Source organism: Neovison vison, chromosome 1 (genome assembly GCF_020171115.1).
Source record: "Neovison vison isolate M4711 chromosome 1, ASM_NN_V1, whole genome shotgun sequence".
Taxonomy (NCBI): domain Eukaryota; kingdom Metazoa; phylum Chordata; class Mammalia; order Carnivora; family Mustelidae; genus Neogale; species Neogale vison.
In genome coordinates this window covers 275,360,534-275,379,620 of record NC_058091.1, presented here as the reverse complement: position 1 = coordinate 275,379,620, position 19,087 = coordinate 275,360,534, and the positions used below count along the sequence as shown (strand labels likewise).

General features: G+C 42.5%; 2 protein-coding genes across 3 annotated transcripts in view; one reads left to right on the top strand and one right to left on the bottom strand.

Moving 5' to 3' along the window:
• Positions 1 to 9,127: 9,127 nt before the first annotated feature.
• TIGD6 (tigger transposable element derived 6) lies at positions 9,128 to 15,410 on the bottom strand. The gene is made up of 2 exons (XM_044231588.1): positions 15,308 to 15,410; positions 9,128 to 12,680 (listed from the first exon to the last, which is right to left on the bottom strand). Exon 2 carries the CDS (start codon positions 12,595 to 12,597, stop codon positions 11,023 to 11,025), a length of 1,575 nt encoding a protein of 524 aa, XP_044087523.1. The 5' UTR covers positions 12,598 to 12,680; positions 15,308 to 15,410; the 3' UTR covers positions 9,128 to 11,022.
• A 155-nt stretch (positions 15,411 to 15,565) lies between these two features.
• HMGXB3 (HMG-box containing 3) overlaps positions 15,566 to 19,087 on the top strand; it is a 46,217-nt gene continuing 42,695 nt past the window's right edge. Inside the window, exon 1 of one of the 2 annotated variants that reach the window (XM_044231537.1) lies at positions 15,566 to 16,012. The gene's annotated coding sequence lies outside the window, so the exon portion shown is untranslated. The remainder of the gene's footprint in view (positions 16,013 to 19,087) is intronic. The other variant, XM_044231543.1, reaches the window with a different exon arrangement.

Sequence of the window (19,087 nt, the reverse complement as noted above, 5' to 3'; positions counted from 1 at the left end):
GCTGGCACCCATTTGATGTGACTCTTTGGAGAGGGAGTAGAAGGGGGGACAAGGAAACAGTGTGGTGCCTGCCCTCATACCAGCAGGTCAGGAGACTTCTGAGGCAAAGGGTTTATTCTTACTTGTACTTCTCTCTTCCCAGTCTTGGCTCCCTGGACATCAGTAGCATCTCTGGCTTGGTGTAGGGGAGCACCATTCCTTAAGGCAGGGAACCACAGGCACAGTCTTATTAGGGGTTTGGGGGCTGGGCAGGCTTGTGAAATCCTACCAGCTGGCCTCATGTTACTTAGAGCATTCTTCATGATACATTGGATGTTTTTAATCTTGCCTGTATATTTAGGGTAAGTACGCAAGTGAAGAGCTCTTCTTCTTAATCAGCCAGAATAATAGGAATCCTCCCTGTCTTTTCTGTGATCTCAGTATTTCCCCGTTTCTGAGTATTTCTCCACCATTAAGCTCTTTGGTAGCTTTCATTCACTTAGTGTTTCTCATGGAACCTGTCTTACAGTGCTGTGGATTACCAGCGACAAGCTTGCCAGGTAAGAGGTAGAACGCTGACTCCACAATTCTAGACAGCCATTTTAAATGAGCCTGAGGCCACTGTTAAGGATGGATTGAAAAAAGGAATGATTGATGGTTTCCTTTAAGATTTGTTTACTTAGCAGTGAATTTTTTTTCCCTTCCCACGGCATTTTAGCAAGGGTCCCTGGGGATTGACAGACTTCTTCAAATAGAAGAAGAATATTTACTCTTGCAGGAATATTTTATTGTAACCAATGGAAAGGAGTGCATGGAAGTGATAAGATGCTTCCAAAAGAACATCAATAATTAATTGGTAGATGTTTTACTGAAAACAAAGCTAATGCTTACTGCCATGTACCTTATTGATGTACAATAAATATGGACGACAGTGGCAGCTTTTAACTCTCTGGGTTACCTAAAACTATTATGCAGGAGGATTTAGAAACATCATATTCATACATCCCATCTTCTTTGTATATTATTTATGACAGCTGGCCATAGGTTATGGCCACAGGAATAGTTCCTTTTTAAAAGAAGAATGTCTGACATTAAAATCTTATCATTCTGTATATGGACCTTGATAGGCAAAAAAAACAACAACCCAGGTTTTCCAAAGTTAGGACTAGGAGACTAATTTATGTGAGCTTGAAACATTTAGCCACACTAACACAAGCAAAATAATAATTACAGAAATGCAAATCATTTTTTAACCTACTACATTCTAAACAACTTAAATATTTATGAGAAGCAAACCCTATGTGTAGGGCATCTGTTGGAGTGGGACACCTTTAAACATATCTAGCTTCCTTGTTGGCTCCAAAAACTCCCAAATGTTGCTATTCTATTGGTAGAACTCTGCCCATCTGTTTACATGGAAAATGCCTTTCTATTATTCAAACAAAGCTATTTCTCAAAAAAAACCCCACAAAAACAAAAAGGCAGATTTCTGTCTTGGAAGTGATTGACTTCATGGTTAAATATAATAAGTACTAAATTTTGACATCCTTTTAGAACTTAAGTCTAGAATTTCAGAAATATTAACTGCTATTTGTTATTTGTGGGTTTTTCCTACCTTTTTTTGGGTTTTAGCCACTACTTGCCCTTTCTATCCAGTTTTAGGAATAATAATAGTGAAATCACAGTGTCTTGGTTAGATGTTTGTTTTTAATCCCTCTTAACTACCCTGCCAAACCAGCTTTGAATCCAGACCATTACAGATGTCTAATGCCATGTGAGAGAGAGTAAATGAATACATGTTCAAGATAACCCCATAATTTAGCAAACACTAGCACAGCAAAAAAAAAAAAAAAAAAGTGTCCAAAGAATCTGGAAAATGCCTTGGAATGGAGGAACAGGATCTGACTTTGACCTGACTTCTCTGTCTATATGAGGATATAAACAATTATGGAAGTTCATGCGATTAGCAGATTCTTGAATTGTGTTCTGGTTTGTTCCTCTTCGACCCAAGGAAGCAAACGAGAATCTACTTTTGGCATCCACTTGTAAACACATTTAAGATTTCACTAGAATTTATACCTCACTTCTCTGCTTGGGTTGAGGCCCTTCTAAACTGACACACTTTTCATTGCTAGTATTTAAAGAAATCAAATCTGAAACCAAAATCTAACTCACCAACAAAACCATTATTTCCATTTTTTTATCTTGCCCGAGGCTTGGACTTTAATTAATAGCTGATACTTTACACACTTTATGGATACAAAAATATCTTGCTTACCCTAAACTTTAGAGTCTAAAGGAAGCATTTTCTCATTGCTTATTAACAAATGTATAAAATTCCAAATATCTTCAAGTGGTCATTTAATTGAAATGTAGTGTCTACGTTCTTGATGGTTAAAACTCTGAGAGCCGGAGGGGTGGGGTATGCCAGGGCACAGAAAGAGAAAGGATAACATTCAAGAGGAGTGAAAGGAATACACCATTGAAAAAGCCTCAGACCAAATGGGGGAGAAAGGAGAGGGACCCACTTGAGTAGGATCCAATCCCTGGAGCCTCACACAGCAGTAGGGAGAGGAAGAATAGGAGCCACACCTTAATTTGACACAAGAGTCAGAATTGGGTTTTGTTTCTAGAAAGGGAGGGCAGATTCACCAAAGCTGAAGGAGCTGAAGAGCATGTGGTTCCCCAGGGCTGGGGCAAAGTTGCAACTGACCTACTCTGGAGCATAGACTGAGGGACTGTAGCCTATGATGGTGGTAAAAGTAACAAATGTCTAGTTGACAAATTTTTTTTTTTTTGAGTGGGACCAAAGGAAAAGAAATCTGAATAGTCCAACTTAGCTTTTGAACAATAGTAGTCATTGAGGGGTGCCTGGGTGGCTCAGTGGGTTAAATAAAGCCTCTGCCTTCCGCAGGTCCTGATCCTGCTCAGCAAGGAGCCTGCTTCCCTTCCTCTCTCTGCCTGCTGCTCTGCCTACCTATGATCTCTGTCTGTCAAATAAATAAATAAAATCTTAAAAAAAAAAAAAAAACAATAGTAGTCATCGAAACCCAAATTTGGGTAAATTTCCAGTATGATAAATGGTGATCTTTAAACACGTATCAAGATGTTAGATGAGTTCATTAGACTACTTTAATGCTAATGAATATGTTTCAACGAACAGTTACTCTCTGCAGGCGTACTTTCCTAACAGTTTGTCGCTGAAGAACACATTGCCTGGGTGTTAGCCATGCTCTTAATACAAATGTGAGAAAAACGCAGTGTATTTCTTGGGAACTTAAATGGAGTCTGGAAGTTACGATGATAAATTTGAGCTCTGGGATCTTTGTTAATGTTATTAAGGAATTGTTTTCCTCTCTGTATTGCGACAGATGAGCTACAGGTTCCTTCTGCACCCATGTAGATAACAACTCAATACTTGCTGAGACCTGTGCAGGGGTCTAGAGCCCTGGGCCGGGCCCTGGGACTGTGGTACTCAGTCTAGTAGGTGGGCTATACAGTAACTCTCCTAGGTAGCACCTGGGGCACTTGGAGGTGCTTTATGGAGGGGCTAAGCTGAGCCTGGACCGAGGTCTGAATAGGAGACTGGCAACTGAGGCAAAGAAGGAGGCATGGGTGCTCCTGGTCTCTTCAGGGAATGATTCCACAGTGAGATGGCAAAAACCCACTCAGCAGGGTTTAGGCTTTGTTTCGTTTTTCTGTTCTTTGAGGTTTCTCTCTTTTTCCCTCTGTTTTCTTTATCTGTTCTAGTGATGCCTTAATTTGAAGCTGGGTTTTCAAAACTGCAAGGAGGAGGAAATTAGATCCAGAAGGCTTTTAGGCATTGAACTAATTTGGATTTTTTTCTTTTGTATTAAGATTTCATTAGATAATCAAGATTGGAATCATCAAGTGTTAATACAAGAATGAAAAGTATAATGGAGGGTGCCTGGGTGGCTCAGTCAGTTAAGTGTCTGCCTTTGGCTCGGGTCACGATCTCAGGGTCCTGGGATCCAGCCCTGTATGAACCCTGTGTCGTGCTGCCTGCTCAGTGGAGAGTCTGCTTCTCCCTCTCCTTCTGCCTCTCCCTCTGCTCATGCTCTCTTTGAAATAAATAAAATCCTTAAAAAAAAAAAGAGTGAAAACTATAAAGGAACATGCCAAAATAATAAACCTACTGCTTTATCATAGCTTGTTATTATTAACGTGAAATACTGTTAAAAAAAATACTGTTGAAATATTGTAAGTTAAAGGTACATTTTAGTTTTTTAAAAAAATGTTAGTAACTTTAGTGAAGGAGAATTTAGATGTGGGAGTAGGGGAAGATTTATTTTTATAAGGTAATTTTTATCCTGACAAGGACTATTATTTTTAAAAGTGTTTTGCACCTAACATTTTTTAAGTAAACATGTTACAGTTGGAAAAGTTAAATAAGCAATATACTAAAGAGTGGATTTTTTAGGTATGTATTCTATTTTTCTGTTCATGATATAAAATGTGGACAAATTGAGTTATGAAAACTAAAATAATGAAGGACACTAAATGCCTTTATTTGAGATACCATGTTTGTAAGCCTACAGTGGAAACTTGTACCTTTGTTAGACTTGAATTATGGCTCTGAAAAAGGCCAGGTAATCATAATCTTATTACAAAATACCAATGACAAGATTTTCTAACTGAAGGCTTTTTAGTTGGCAAATAGACAAGCAGCCTTAGCCAGAAAGGGATTTTAACTGCAGCTTTAATGAACTTACTTTAGGGAAGTTCTCTGCCCTTCTTCCTCATCCCCCATCCCTAAAATAATAAGATACTGGGAATCAGAAAGCTCATGCTTTTTCCATTCAGATCAGTTAGGAAATTACTATTTGAGTTCTGATGCTGCTGTGATTTCTCAAAAATCAGTGGGAACAAACCAATCCATACAAAATACTATGTTTTTTGGGTCTCCTTTGCAATTTTATATACAAATCAAGACAGATGAATGAACATAAATTTTCAGTTTTGTCTGTTCCCTAAAAAAGTAAAATGCTCCTTTTAAAAAAATTGTTCACAGCTAATAACCTTTAGGAACATGTTTTATACCACATAACTCTTTTTTAATTAAAGCAAGTGCCTTGATGCCATTCCATATAAATCAGGCTTAACCTATGGGATGGGGATGAGTTGATGGGTTGCAGCCTGTTGTGGGAGGGGTAGGGGTTGGTTAATAGCAACTGTTTTTCTTTTGGGAGCATATATTCATGTTTATTATGTAAGATACTATATATGTTGAGATCTAGAGGTGTCATTTCATTTCTGATAATAAATTGTTATGCTAATAAAATACTACTCTGTGTCTAAATTATTTAAGTGCAACTGAGAAATGCACATAGGTTACCAGTGAGCTTTGGAATACCATTGCTTTACATTTGGAGAGTGATTCAGTCATTAATTTTTCCCAACTATAACAAGAGGATCTGTCCTTATAGAAGGACTTAATGCATAAAGAAATGCATTTCTTTTTTTTTTTTTTTTTGCTTTGTTGTCCTGAGTGAGTACATTAATCCTTCAGGAACTCAATTTTTTCATCAATGAAGTGGGGAGGAGCACAAGATTGCTTGAGGACCTGTCCAGTTCTCATGTTGCATGACTACTATTCTGTACGTTGTGGGAATCAGAAAACCCCCAAACTGGCTCATGTTTTACTACTCCTAACTCTGAATTTTGGTAAGTGAATTTTGAGCCATCTTTTCGCCATCAGTAAGTTGAAGCTGCCACCTTGTACGCAGGTAAAGGAGTTGGACTAAATGGTCTTCGAAGGGCCCTTCGAATTTTACCATCCTGTATACTCACCATGTGTGCACACAGCACGTGGGACCCGGAGCCATGTGCTGTGCCTCAACACACTCATTCTCTGGCATCTCTCCAGCTACCTTGGAGGGTTCTGCTTCCCCATCTCCTTTCAGTGCTTGTGTCCTTGGCCTCTTCTCTCCTCATTTAGCACCATTGCTTAAGCTTTGGATTTTCAGATCTGATTGAGCCTGATGAAAGTATGGCTCTTCTTGGAGAAGTAACACATTTGTATGTATACACACACACGATTTATATAGAGGCTGGTTCATGGCCCCCCATGTCATGAATACTTTGCATTATAAGCTCTCTCCAGATGACTACATCCATGGCCTCAATTGATTTGTTATCTGTGTGCTGATGGCAGCCAAACATGATTTCTAGCCTCTCTAGAACACCAGCCAGCATATCTGTCTGTACATAAATCTCCAGAGCTGTCCAGTAACAGCTGGATGCCCAGAGGCACCTCACATAGAATACAAACTCATCTTCTCTTCCCCTGTTAACCCATCTTGATCATGGCATGACTCAGCAACTCAATCCAGAAACTTGGAAGATTTTAGAATATTCCTCTTCAAATCCATCTACCTGGTAAGACTCTCAAGTCAAACATCTCTTTCTTGCCCTCAGTGTTCATTTATCTTCAGGACTATGCCACAGTCTACCTAGTTAATCTACTTCTCTACAACTCAGCCTCCACACTAGTTACTGATTATTTTCTTTAAAAAAAAAAAAAAAAAAGACTTTTGTTACTTCTAAGTGGTTCTCCAGTGTTTCCAGAGTAAGTTCAGAATCAATGCTATAGCCAATAAGACCTTAAAAAGTTTGCCCTTGGGTACCTGGGTGACTCAGTTGTTAGGTGTCTGCCTTTGGCTCAGGACGTGATCTCAGGGTCCTGGGATTGAGCCCCCGCATTGGGCTCCCTGTTCAGCAGGCCTCCTTCTCCCTCTCTCACTCCCCCTGCTTGTGTTCCCTCTCTCTCTGTGTGTCTTTCTCTGTCAAATAAATAAGATCTTTAAAACAAAACAAAACAAAACCCAAATTAAAAAAAGTTGCCCTTGCTTACATCTTCAGCATCTTGTCCTGTCACACATCCCTTTGCTTGACCAATAAACCTCTGACCTTAGGTGATCCCAAATGGGCCATTTTAAAATGCCCAGGCCTTTATATATGCTCTTCTTTCTTCCAGGAATAGCCTCCCAGCCCCATATGTGTAAACGTCTCTACTCTTTCCAAATACTTCTTACTAAAAGTCTCTTGCTCTTGGCAACATTTCCTATTGAATTCCTCTTCTCTCATGCAGAGTCTCCTTTGGACCTCATCTCTGCATATTCTCTAAAATGGCATTTACCACTCTATCATTTTTCCTTCTCTATCTCATCTGCTAACTGGACTCCCTGAGGTTAGGGCTGTGTATTTCATCCTTAGAGCCTCTGTGGCCAGCAGTGGGTATCAGTTCCAAGCATGGATATGTTTGGTGGATATTTATTTCTCTAAAACTGGTTCATTTACAGAGCATGTCTGTCTTGGGTCAATTACATGGCCTGTGGTTATCAATACGTTGGAAAAAGTCCCTGGTGAATGGATAGGTGTGTAATGGGGTTGGATTAGGTGGTCCAAGGCACAGTTGTTTCTTAGTTAGTTGCCTGAACAAGACTCACATTCTATGTCTTTTCTATCTTTCCTTGTCTTCCTTTTCAGTCTCTACCATGTCAGAGAATTTAAACATGGTTGCTTCTAAGTGTTCCGGGTTGGCCCAGTTGTCTCTATCGTGTAATCTCTCTTTGCCCTCTGGTGGCCAGAATATGCTACCACATTTCACCTCAAAGAAGTATGGCCTCTGGTAGCATGAACAGTTAATAGGTATGCAATTTTAAAATACATTGATTGAGCCTATTTGTACTTTTGCATTACAATTTATTGGCAAGATTAAATGATAAGGAGTAAAATGGTGCTTGGCAAGTAACAGACAACAATTCTTAGCTTCCTCCCTTTTAAATGAAAGAGCCCATCTTAAGAATAGGGCAAAGAAAACTTGAGTTTTATCTAATGATCAGCCTTGGTGGTTCTGGAACACTAAACCCCAAGATCTGTTAGTAAAAGGGAGGTCTAGAAAAGGTGGTCCCTGCTTCTAGATAGTACCTGTAAAGTTTCAAATAGGGATGGGTACTAATGACATAGCATTTATAGAACTTAGTCTGTGTTGGGTATATATTTTTATCTTCATAACAGCTCAGCTGAGGTAAGTCCCTAGTTCCAGAATGCTGGCCTACAGAGAGGATTGGTCAGCTGGGGCAAACTAAATCCTCAAGTGGGGCAAGAGGCACCAGAGAATCAGGGAGAAGCCAGAGAGGGCCTGATGAAGACAGGCAACTCAGAAGGGATAATATCTTCTTTTAATTTTAGAAAACAAAAGTATCAAACAAATAAAACCTTAATGTCCCAACAGAATCAAAGGTTTGTTTAGCCAATGTAAACCAGACTGTAAACGCTCTCTCTTTTGGATATGATTTTCATCTATAGGGATCTAATTCATTATGATACATTAAATGAGTCAAGAACGTGAGACTTCTTTTTTTAAACAAGTTTAAGCACATATTTACCGAATAGTACTATGTGCAAGGCACTTAAACGAAGCCTTTCATACCAAAGTTTTGTGTGTGTAAATCCTACAATGACTTTATGTGGACGAAAATAGGCTTAACTTTATATATTGGAATTCCTCATTATCAAAGAACAGATGATAGATAACCTGGACTGGAATACTAGTTGAGGCAGTGATATTTGTGGAAAAATTTGCAAATTCTTTTACAGAGGACAGCCTTACCCTATCTTCAAGTAGAATCAATGCTTCATTCAGCCTTAAAGAAAGGCGGTGTTGACACATTAACGTATGTATCAGTTTATACACAACTGTTTATTGAAGTGCCTATGATGTGCCCAGCACAGTGCTAGGCACCATTAAGGTTACAAAGGTCCTTGCTCCCCTGGAGCTTACAGTCTACTCAAAGAGCCACAGGATACCGATAAAAATGTAAGTGCTTAGGTAAGTGGTAGAGACAAAAAGTGCTAAGGAACTGAGGGAAGGCTAGAGCAGGTGCTGAAGTCTTTTTAAAAAGCTGGGAGAAAGAGGACTCCACAGTTAGTTCCTGAAAGGCCTGCCTTGGTGGAGAGCACGAGAGGCATTCAGGTGAAGGCACGCTAGCACACACAGGTACAGTGTGAGCTATCCAGGGGCTTATCCAGGGGCGGCACTGATGGTACTGAGCAAGGAAGCGGAAATGCAGGTTGTAACCAACTCTAGAGGGTGCTAAAACTCAACTGAATAATCCAGTCTTTTATTTATTTATTTATTTTAGGCATTTGGGAGCCACCACAGACACTTGGACAGGGGAAATGGCATGATGTCAAGAGATTTAACATTATGTGCCAAATGCACTTCAGGGGAAGAAAGGTGAACAAAGGAATTCAAAATTATGTTAGTAATCCTGACACAAAATGACAGCAGTAAAGGTGCTGACAGTGCGTGGAACCACAGGACTTAGCCGGAAGACAGTTTTCCTCTCCTATGTGATAAGGACTTAAAATATGTATAGTTCTTTTAGTTCAAATTATACTAGTTTTCTAAAATGAAAAATATACAAAATAAGATTTCAAAGATCCATTTAAACATCTGCTGGGGTTTTTAAAAAATTGTTGTTTTGTTTAACACGGAAGCAGTCTATGATTAATCTGTTTTATATGGGTTTCAGTTAAATGATTATAGAAAGAAAAATAACCGAATTTCTATGGGTTTCTGAAATAACCACAAAATTAATCTGTACTGGGTGGGGGAACTACACTACAACACTGACAGGTACTGTATTTATCTTCTAAAAATGAAACAGACACTCATCTCGCATATTAGAAACAGATACTAGGGTTATAAAGGATATTAAAAATGCCTTCTTTATAGGAGAAAAATTTCAATATAAATCTGATTATAAGTTGATTTTGTTCTAAATAACTTAAGATCAACTCTGCTCTAGCAGATGTTTCTGCAGGACAAACATAAAGGAATAAAGGTGAAGTAATTTTAGCAAAGGCAAACAGTGTGCCTTCATGTTAATCACAAAGTCCAGGCTGGATTACTCACAAGTGGAAGAATCCAAATAGGGAACGATCCAAATCCTGTCACACGTGTCCTTTCTCCCACAGACTTCCTTCTCACCTTGTCTGGAAAGTGAGAGGTGCACTGGCCTATATGTCCTTTCCCAGGATTTTCTGATATACAAGGCCCCCACCTTGTATCCTATCTCCTTTTTAATTCCCCTCGTATTCCCCTGTGCCCCAGCTCCCTCTGACTAATAAGCATTAGAAGATGTGTTCCTACTCTAGGTGGTTCCTGCTAATTCTGCACAGACAGATGTACCTCTGCTCACTACTTGGCTAGCTGGTGCAGCATTCAAGAGAAAAGCTAAGAAGATTCTAGAGTTACCAAATCAGCAGAAAGGAGTTAACAGATCTGGAATAAGAAGTGCTAATGCTTTTTTCCCCCTCTTCTTTTCTTTTTTGATAGTGCATGGGAGTATTCGGATGGCCGGCTGGCTGAAGAGAGAAGTACTAGGATCCAGCTAGACCAGTGGTTCTCAAAGTAAGGATCCTGGACCACATTAGCCATCAGCAGGACCTGAGAACTTATTAGAAATGCAAATTTGGGGGCCCCACCTAATACCCACTGAATCAGAAAACTGGAGGTGGAGCCCAGCAATCTGGGTTTTAGCAAGCCTTTCAAGTGATTCTGAAGTGAGCTAACATTTGGAAACCACTGAGCTAGACTTACTGGTAAGAAGTTGGCTCCCCACCATGTGCTTGATTTTCCTTTGGCCAAATCAGCAATTCCCAAACTTTTCTGCACATTGGAATGACCTGGGCAGTTTCACAAACTACTAATGCCTGTGACCTATAACCACAGATTGTGATTTAATTGGTCTGGGATAAGGCCTGGGCTTTAGAAATTTTTTTTAAAGATGCTCAAGAGATCCTAAGGTGCAGACAACTTTTGAAACCATTTGATTAATCAAAAGATAACACACATATTAGTCAAATTTCATTCAAGGAAGTTTCCTGATTATTTCAGAGGACTGGAATGTTGTCAGTATAATATTGCTTAAAATTTAAGTTCAATATCCTATCTAAAAACTTTATTCTTATAAACTACATTTTCTAAGTCAAAAGAAGCAATTAATACCTATGTTATTTTGTTTGGAGGAGATCTGTAATTTTGGAGTCAACAAGAGTTTGTGTCACTTTCCTCATTAAATATTCATCTATTCCATTTAGCTGTCCAAAAACGGTGTCAGGAACACCTACACAAGTGGAAAGGAACTGTCTAAGTTTCTGTACATTTGAGATGGCGTCCGTGATGGTGATTTTTGGCTGCATTGGTAAAGATACCTCCCCATCCTCTTCACTTCCAGCTTCATCTCTATTTTCAGCATCCTCCATGCCCTGGATGACCTCTGTGTCTATCAGCTCTTGAGCGATGATGAGATCATCATCTGCAGTGACAAAGTCCTGGAAATGTATTTCGTTGGGGACACGGGTGGCAAGAGCCACAGAGTGCCATAACTTTTCAATGGCTACCTCTGGTTCACTGGCTGCTGCTTCTGTGTCAGAATCTGTCAGTTCCATGGGGATGATGCCTGCCTTCTGCCAGCATCTCACCACTGTGGACTGCTTGACTGACCACCATGCTGCCGCAATCATGTCGATGGCCTGCCTGATGTCCACTTTTCCTTGGTCCTCACCGCTGTGGAGCTTGAGGAGGATCTGTGTCAGGAGGTAGCTTCGGTACCGCACTTTCATGGTGTGAATTATGCCGAGATTCAGGGGCTGCAGGACGGCAGTACAGTTAGAGGGTAGGTACCCCACTTGGATCCTTTCCAAGCGTGGCAGCATGTTGTGAGCAGAGCAGTTGTCGATCAGCAGGAGGATGCGGCGTTCTGCCTGCTTCATCCTGGCATCCACTTGCATCAGCCACTCATTAAACAGATCCTGCGTCATCCATGCCCACTGGTTGGCTCGGTAATCACAAGGGAGGGAATGGACGTTCTCGAGACAGTGTGGGTTGGGTGACCTACCAACAATCAATGGTCTCATTTTTTCAGTCCCTGAAGCATTGCAACAAAAGAGTGCTGTCAACCGCTGCTTTGCTTTCTTGCCCCCTCTACAATGGTCCCCTTTAGCAGCAAGCGTGTGCTGGGGAAGCAGTTGGAAAAACACTCCTGTCTCGTCAGCATTAAAGATATCATCTGGGCTGTAGTCAGCAATCAGTTTTATAATTTCCCCTGCATGCCACTCGTTAACCTTATCTATTCCTAGACCATTCATTAATCTGTCACTATCCTCTCTACAGACTGCTTTCAAAGCAATTCCGTGGCGATCCCTAAATCTGTTCAGCCAACCCACACTTGCTTGAAAATTGTCATAGCCAAGCATGTTGGCCAAGTTTAGTGCTTTTTTCCGAATGACAGACCCAGTCACAAGAATGTTTTTGGCATGGATTTCTTGAAACCAAGCAAAAACAGCTTTATCAATGTCGTCATAGAGAGCATTCCTCATCCTTTTCCGCTGGGGTCCTACAGATGCCTCCCGTACCTTCTCTTCAAATTTGGTGCGATCCTTTAAAAATGTAGACAAGGTAGAAGGGGTGATACCGAATTCTTTTGCCACATCACCTTTCCTCTTTCCTGAGTCTACAGCTTCCACCACTTTCATTTTCTCCTCCAGGGAGAACTGCCGACGCTTCTTGTTCCCCTTGTTTGCCATATTCACAGAATGAGTGCTGGGCCACAATTACCAGGGCTGAGTGTGTTCCTCCTCTAGGCTTGTTTTGCCACAAGTGTAGAAAACTGAGGAGAGAGAATGTGGAGTACCTGTCAGGAACCAGAGATAATGGATTCCCTCTAAAAGGTGGGTCAGATTTTTCAAAATCCTACTAGGAAATGATAATATAAGGCCAAAGTCAAGAGAAAATAGGATTCATACTACTGACTTGTTGTAGGGATTACTTATACAGACTCACAGAATGTTTGGAAAAAAAAAAAAAGAGACCTTACAGAGAATCTAGTTCACTTAAAGTTTCTGAGCTTCTGTAAAAATAACGTCTGTTCTGTCTACTGTGGGAATAGATTGAAAAAATAAATGGTAAAAGATGTTGGCAAATAGTAGTGCACTGTATAAATTAAAGGGATTATTATCTGGCTCATTTTATAACAGAAACTGAGCCTCAGAGAAGGGGCCTACCCAAGCTCATAGACCTCGGATTTCTTGACTCAGAATTAGTGCCATTTCTGTAACTCCATAGTCCTGCTGGAAATTCCATCAGAATGAGGTCTTTAAAGCTCTATCACTATTTGCCTTGGAAGGATTTTCACTGTGGGAATATGTTTCATTCATTTGGTGTTCATAGGTGTTAAGTGGTAAGGATACAGTGATGAACAACACAGTCAAGGTCCCTGCCCTTAGGAAATATACAATACAGTGGAGGAAGATGAGCCAAAAGAGAACAGATAGGTAAGATAATTACAGAGCGTGCTAGGGCTATGAAGGAAATAACCATGATCAGGCAGAAGCAGTTTTGGTAACTGTCTGCAAAGACATTTTATCATGAGAGTCCTCACAGGACAAGAGAAGCTGCTGTGACCTTAGGCTGTGACTGCCCCTTTGCAAGGGCTGACTCCTACCACCACCTCCACACATTTATCTATCCGTTCTTGGCATCCTCTATGTGCTAAGCACTATGCTCAATACCAGTCATCCAGAGACGGATGGAGCACAGTGCCCACCATTCAGAAGCCTATCAGGAGAAAAAAAAAAAAAAAAAAGGAAGCCTATCATGGAAGCAGGGAAGACAAACACTAAAGTGCTTACAGAGTACTATGAACTAGAATAGAGCTGTGGAGATGATCAACTGGGTGGGACAGGAAAGTGCAGTGCACTTCAAAGAGGAAACAATATTGATGTTAGGACTTCAAGTACAAACAACTAGAAGTTCATGAGATAGAAGGAAATATGTGCAAAGGCAATCAAGTACTATAGAAAACAAGACAGTATGGCCAGGAAAAAAAGTCTTTGGAGAAGAGAACAAGAGCCAAATCATAAAATTTTAGCTTGATCCTGGGACAGTAAGAGGCCACAGAGGTGTGTTTATTTGAATCACGTGATCAGGTTTGCACTTCAGAAGGAGTCCTTTGGTTGCAAAGTGGAGAACCTAAAGGGTAAATTCCATTTTCCTAAGAGGTGGCCCTAAATCTAAAGATAAAAGGAAGCTAGCCTTGTAGGCCACAGACAGCTGGGATATGTTAATTTGAATGCAAAGAGAAGCTACTGAAGGATTTTAATCGAGGAGAAAGATGACTGCTATGTAAAGAATGGAATTGAAGGGTGTCAGGGAAATAGCAGGCGACTAGTTAGGAGGCTGCTGCAGGAGTCCAGATGTGAGATAATGGTGGCTTGGATTAGAGTTACAGCGGATTGTGGTAAGAAGTAGGCAGTTTGGGCTCTATTTTTGCAGATCTTGCTGATGGACTGGATTTCAGGTGCAGGAGGATTTAAGGATAAATCCTCGATTTCTGGCTGGAGCAGTGAGCAACCCAAGGTATGGTTGTGCCATTTAGTGAGATGAGAACCAACTGAGGAGATGGAAACCATTACTGAAGATCGACTTCATAAACTTAATTTGTTCCTTTACGTGATTAATTCAGCTTACACATGGCAGGACTTGGATGCAAATCCAAGGAGACTCGGGCACGAAGCCAGTGTTCTGAACACTACAAAGTACTATACACCCTGTTCGGGGAACTACCAGTATCGAAAGAGAATGAAGTAAGAGACAAGCCAAAGTCTTTTAGGTCAAGCTAAGCTTGTATTTTATTCTAAGCGAATGAAAAGACACTAGAAGGTTTTAAGCAGGGGGCGACTGGATCAGTTACAGTGCAAAAAGATCAATCTGCCTGTTGTGTGGAGAAATAACTGCAGAGCGACAAGAGGGGAGGTGGGAAGAAACGCCATCAGTCCAGGAGGAGATACTGATGACTACGAGGTTGGTGACAGTGGCACATAGAGAAAAGTACACAGATTGGAAAAATACATTTGCAAGATAGTGAGGGTCGTGCAAGGACTTGTACGAATGTGGAACGATCTGTGACACTGGCGGGAAAAGGGCATACTATTCTTGTCCGACTCCAGAGCCTCTCCACTTGGGTCATTCGGCTCAGGTTGAATCACTCCAGAACTCACTAGCGTATAAGTGTGTGTGGGACGGCGGGAAGGACAAATTGGGTGAGGAGGACGGCTTGATGCGACACCAAGAAGAACCCTGCGCTGAACGAGCGGGGACAGACTGGACAGGGCTGGGGTCTGGCCTTGAACACTGTGCTGAGAGGGTGGTGCTGGGGCTCCCGAAGGCCCGACGTGGCTTTGAGAGGTGAGGCGGGGCCTCAACCTCTCACGCTCGGCACAGCCCCGCCCCAGTTACCTGAGCGCCCTACGGCAATGCCCCGGGGCTAAGCGGCCCGGGCGTCCCACAGCGGGCGGCCGCAGCTTCCTCCTCCTCCCGGAACCTCTAGCCGGAAACAGTCCGTCCGCCTTATCAGCCCGCTCTAAGCATCTAAGCAGTTCCTATGGGCCCACCCCTCGACTAGGGCTGGACTGTTGCGCATGCGCAAAAGGACGCACGCAGTCACGCGCAGCCGGCCGCTTCCGGTGCGCCGCGAGGGCCGCCGGGAAGGGTCTCCCTGGCGATCTGAGGTGTGCTGCTACTGCCGCTGCCGCCGCCGAACCGGTGCTGCGGCGACGCTCGTGTCCCTGCTGTCTTCCTCGGGCTCCCCGGGGCTTGACCCCCGGGGCCCTCGGCAGGCGTCGGTGAAGACCCTGCGGAGCGAGCCTGTGCTCCCATACCCGCTCTCCACGACCCTATATCGCGACTCCGAGAAGGGGGAGCGAGAGGAGCTGTCGCGACTCCGCGCCGTGTGTCGCCGGGCGGGGCCGCGGGGCCGGGGCTCCTCCAGCCCCCGGGATGCGCGCGCGAGCCCTCGCCTCCACTTCCTTGTTGCCGCTGTCACGACTGGAGCCGCCTCTCGCCGACAGCGGGGAGCGCGACTGCGCCGGCCAGCCCCCTCGTCGAGCCCCAGGGCCGGGCGCCTCCGGGAATGTGAGCCGCGCGGCTTGCACGCTCCTCCGGGTAAGTCCCGCCCTCGAGCGCCTCGCTGCACTGTGCCGCGGAAATGCTGGGCGACCTCGAGCCGGATGCTGCGGCTCTCTGAGCCCTGTTGTCCTTTCCACAGAGTAGGACTAGTAAGCCTTATTAGTCTTCTGCTGCCGCATCCGGTACGTTTGGGACATCTGAAACCGAGAGGGAAAGGAACTAGCCGGAAGACAAGCCGTGACCCCTAGCCAAACTGTCAAAGGCCATCACCCGAGGTTTTGAGGCGCATCTGATGGAACAGTGAAAGTGTCTCAAATTTCAACTACTGCCCTTAGTCCTGTTTTACAGGAGAGAAAACTGAGGCTTAGAATAACTAGGCTGCTCAAGGTCATAGAGCTCTGTGCGGGTGCTATAAAAATGTGTAACTTAGTCGTGATTTTTTTGCTTTCCACAGACCTTGGTTTTTACCTTTATATTATTCTGCCTTTTGGGGGTGGGGGTATTGCTGAACTGAGGCCTAGGGTCTGAAAATAATCTTAGACTCAGGCTTAAAATGGGGGTAGTCGAACAAGCAAAAAACAAGGTAGTCTCTTCCTGCCCCCACCCCATGGTGGTTGTAATGGGTCTTCTTCCTAAACTGTTTTGCTCTGGGTGCTAAAATTCTACATGTCATTTTTTACAGATGCTCTCCTGCAGTTACTGCTTATCTGCAACACTCTCAAAGGCTATAAGAAGTCAATTATTAAGGGCAAAAAAAAAAAAAAAAAAAAAAAAGCATAGTAGCCACATAGTCTTGATTTGAATTCTAGCTACCCTTATCCTGTGAAGGCACTGGCCTATTAATTACCTAACCAAGTTGTGGATTATGTTCTCTTCTTGGGTTGCACTGAGACAGGATGCAGGGTTTATTTGTTTTAATGGGAAGAGAAATCATTAGAGATGACAACAAGAAAGAACCTTAGGAATAGAGTGTTTTTAACTGGAGACAATCTTTGAAATTATAGAGGACATGCCGCTTGTCTGCATTTTCTAGGGGAGGGTTTTTAGCTTTTACAACATTCTCAAAAGGTATTCTTGCCTCCCCCAGACTTAGGAGCTACTGATTTCAGCCTTTTCCTCTCACGGGAGGAACAGTTGAAATTCAGGGTGTAGTATAGACTTGTCTGAGATCACATGGTTAGAGTTGAGCCTTGGAGGCAGGCCTCCTTGCTTAACAATGCTCTTTTTTTCATTATACCTTAACCAGATAACCTCATAATTTGTAGAGTGAGGTTTAAATGAGATGTGAGTGGGTTTATAATACACAGATCTGCCCTGTATTTACTGCTACTCCGTCTTCCCAGAATCCCAAGTTCTTTTCCGACAGATTTTCAAATCAAACACAGTATATCATTTCTGTCTAATAAAATTGAAGTGGTTTCTGGAACCTTTACTCCTCCAAGGATTGAGTCTTTTGGGTAAAACTCCCAACTGAGAACGTGGCCACAAATAGGCTAACTCTTATTGAACTAGTCATTCAGGTTTTTTAATGCCTTCCTTTTCTAGGAAAAGATGTTCATTTTCTGTTTCTTAGGCCAGGGAGCTAATATTTGTCAGATTACTGTTTAGACCTAAGCTGTCTAGTACCATAGCCGCTAACCATATGTGGCTAATTTAAATTAATTACAATTAAACAAAACAAAATTCGGTTCCTCTGTCACAGTAGCCATATTTCAGGTGCTTAATAGCCATATTGGAGAGTGCAGATACAGAACATTTCCATCATTGCAGAAAGGTCATTGAACAGTGCTGGTTTAGAGGGTTGCTAGTGGAAATGGGGAGAGTGTCATATAAAAAAAAAAGTCAGCTTTTTGAATGAAAAAAATCTTTCAAGTACCTGTTTGGGTGTGGTGGCCTTAGGCAGATCATGAAGCACTTCAGCCATAGATCTTTCATCTTTACTCATGAGCCCTGTCTTTTGTGTAACACCTGGGCATTCTCAAAGAGTTATATCTGTGGTATCCTTTGAGCCTTACGCTATAAATCTGTAGTAAGGTGGGTGAGACACCGATTTTTTTTTTTTTTTAAGATTTTTATTTACTTGACAAAAATCACAGGTAGGCAGAGAGGCAGGCAGAAAGAGAGGAGGGAAGCAGGCTCCCTGCTGAGCAGAGAGCCCGATGCCAGACTCAATCCCAGGACCCTGAGATCATGACCTAAGCCAAAGGACACCTGTCTTTTTATATGTGAAAAAATTTGAACCTGAAGCAGCTAAAGGATCTGCTCAAAATCACAAACTGGCAGGGTGTAAAGAATTTCTTACATATAGGTATTTACTGCATGTCTGAATGAATACCTGAATGAGTCAGTGAAGCAGTTTGCTTAAGGTGATGAAACATGAGAGAAGGTCTGGAACCTCTGACCACTGGCCAGATTTAGTCTTTTCACCTTTTACCATATGAAATTGTTATAATGTGGGGCTAATCTTTGAGTTGATGAATAACTATATCCCAGGAGTGAATATAAGCAAATGAGCTGTCAAAGCTAGTGGTCCTAAATTTGCTGGGTCAGAGGAATCACCTGGGGTACTTGTTAAGCATACAGATTTCCATACCCTCTGGAGATTCTGATTCAGAAGAGCTGATGTGGAACCCTGGGATCTGTATATTTATCAAGTATGCCCAGTGCTTCTTAAGATCTGCTGAGTTTGGGAAATGACTGAACCTTGAGGCCCTGGCAGAGATAGGGGACCATTGGATCAAGTGGCTACTGTCCTCTTTAGGAAAATAGATTCTTTATTTATTTGACAGAGATCACAAGCAGGCAGAGAGGAAGACCGACAGAGAGGGAGAAGCAGGCTCCCCGCTGAGCAGAGAGCCCGATGCGGGGCTCGATCCCAGGACCTGAGATCATGACCTGAGCTGAAGGCAGCAGCTTTAACCCACTGAGCCACCCAGGCGCCCCCGGAAAATAGATTCTTTCCTTTTTTTTTTTTAAGATTTTATTTATTTGTCAGAGAGAGACAGGGAGAGAGAGCGAGCACAGGCAGACAGAATGGCAGGCAGAGGCAGAGAGAGAAGCAGGCTCCCTGCCGAGCAAGGAGCCCGATGTGGGACTCGATCCCAGGACACT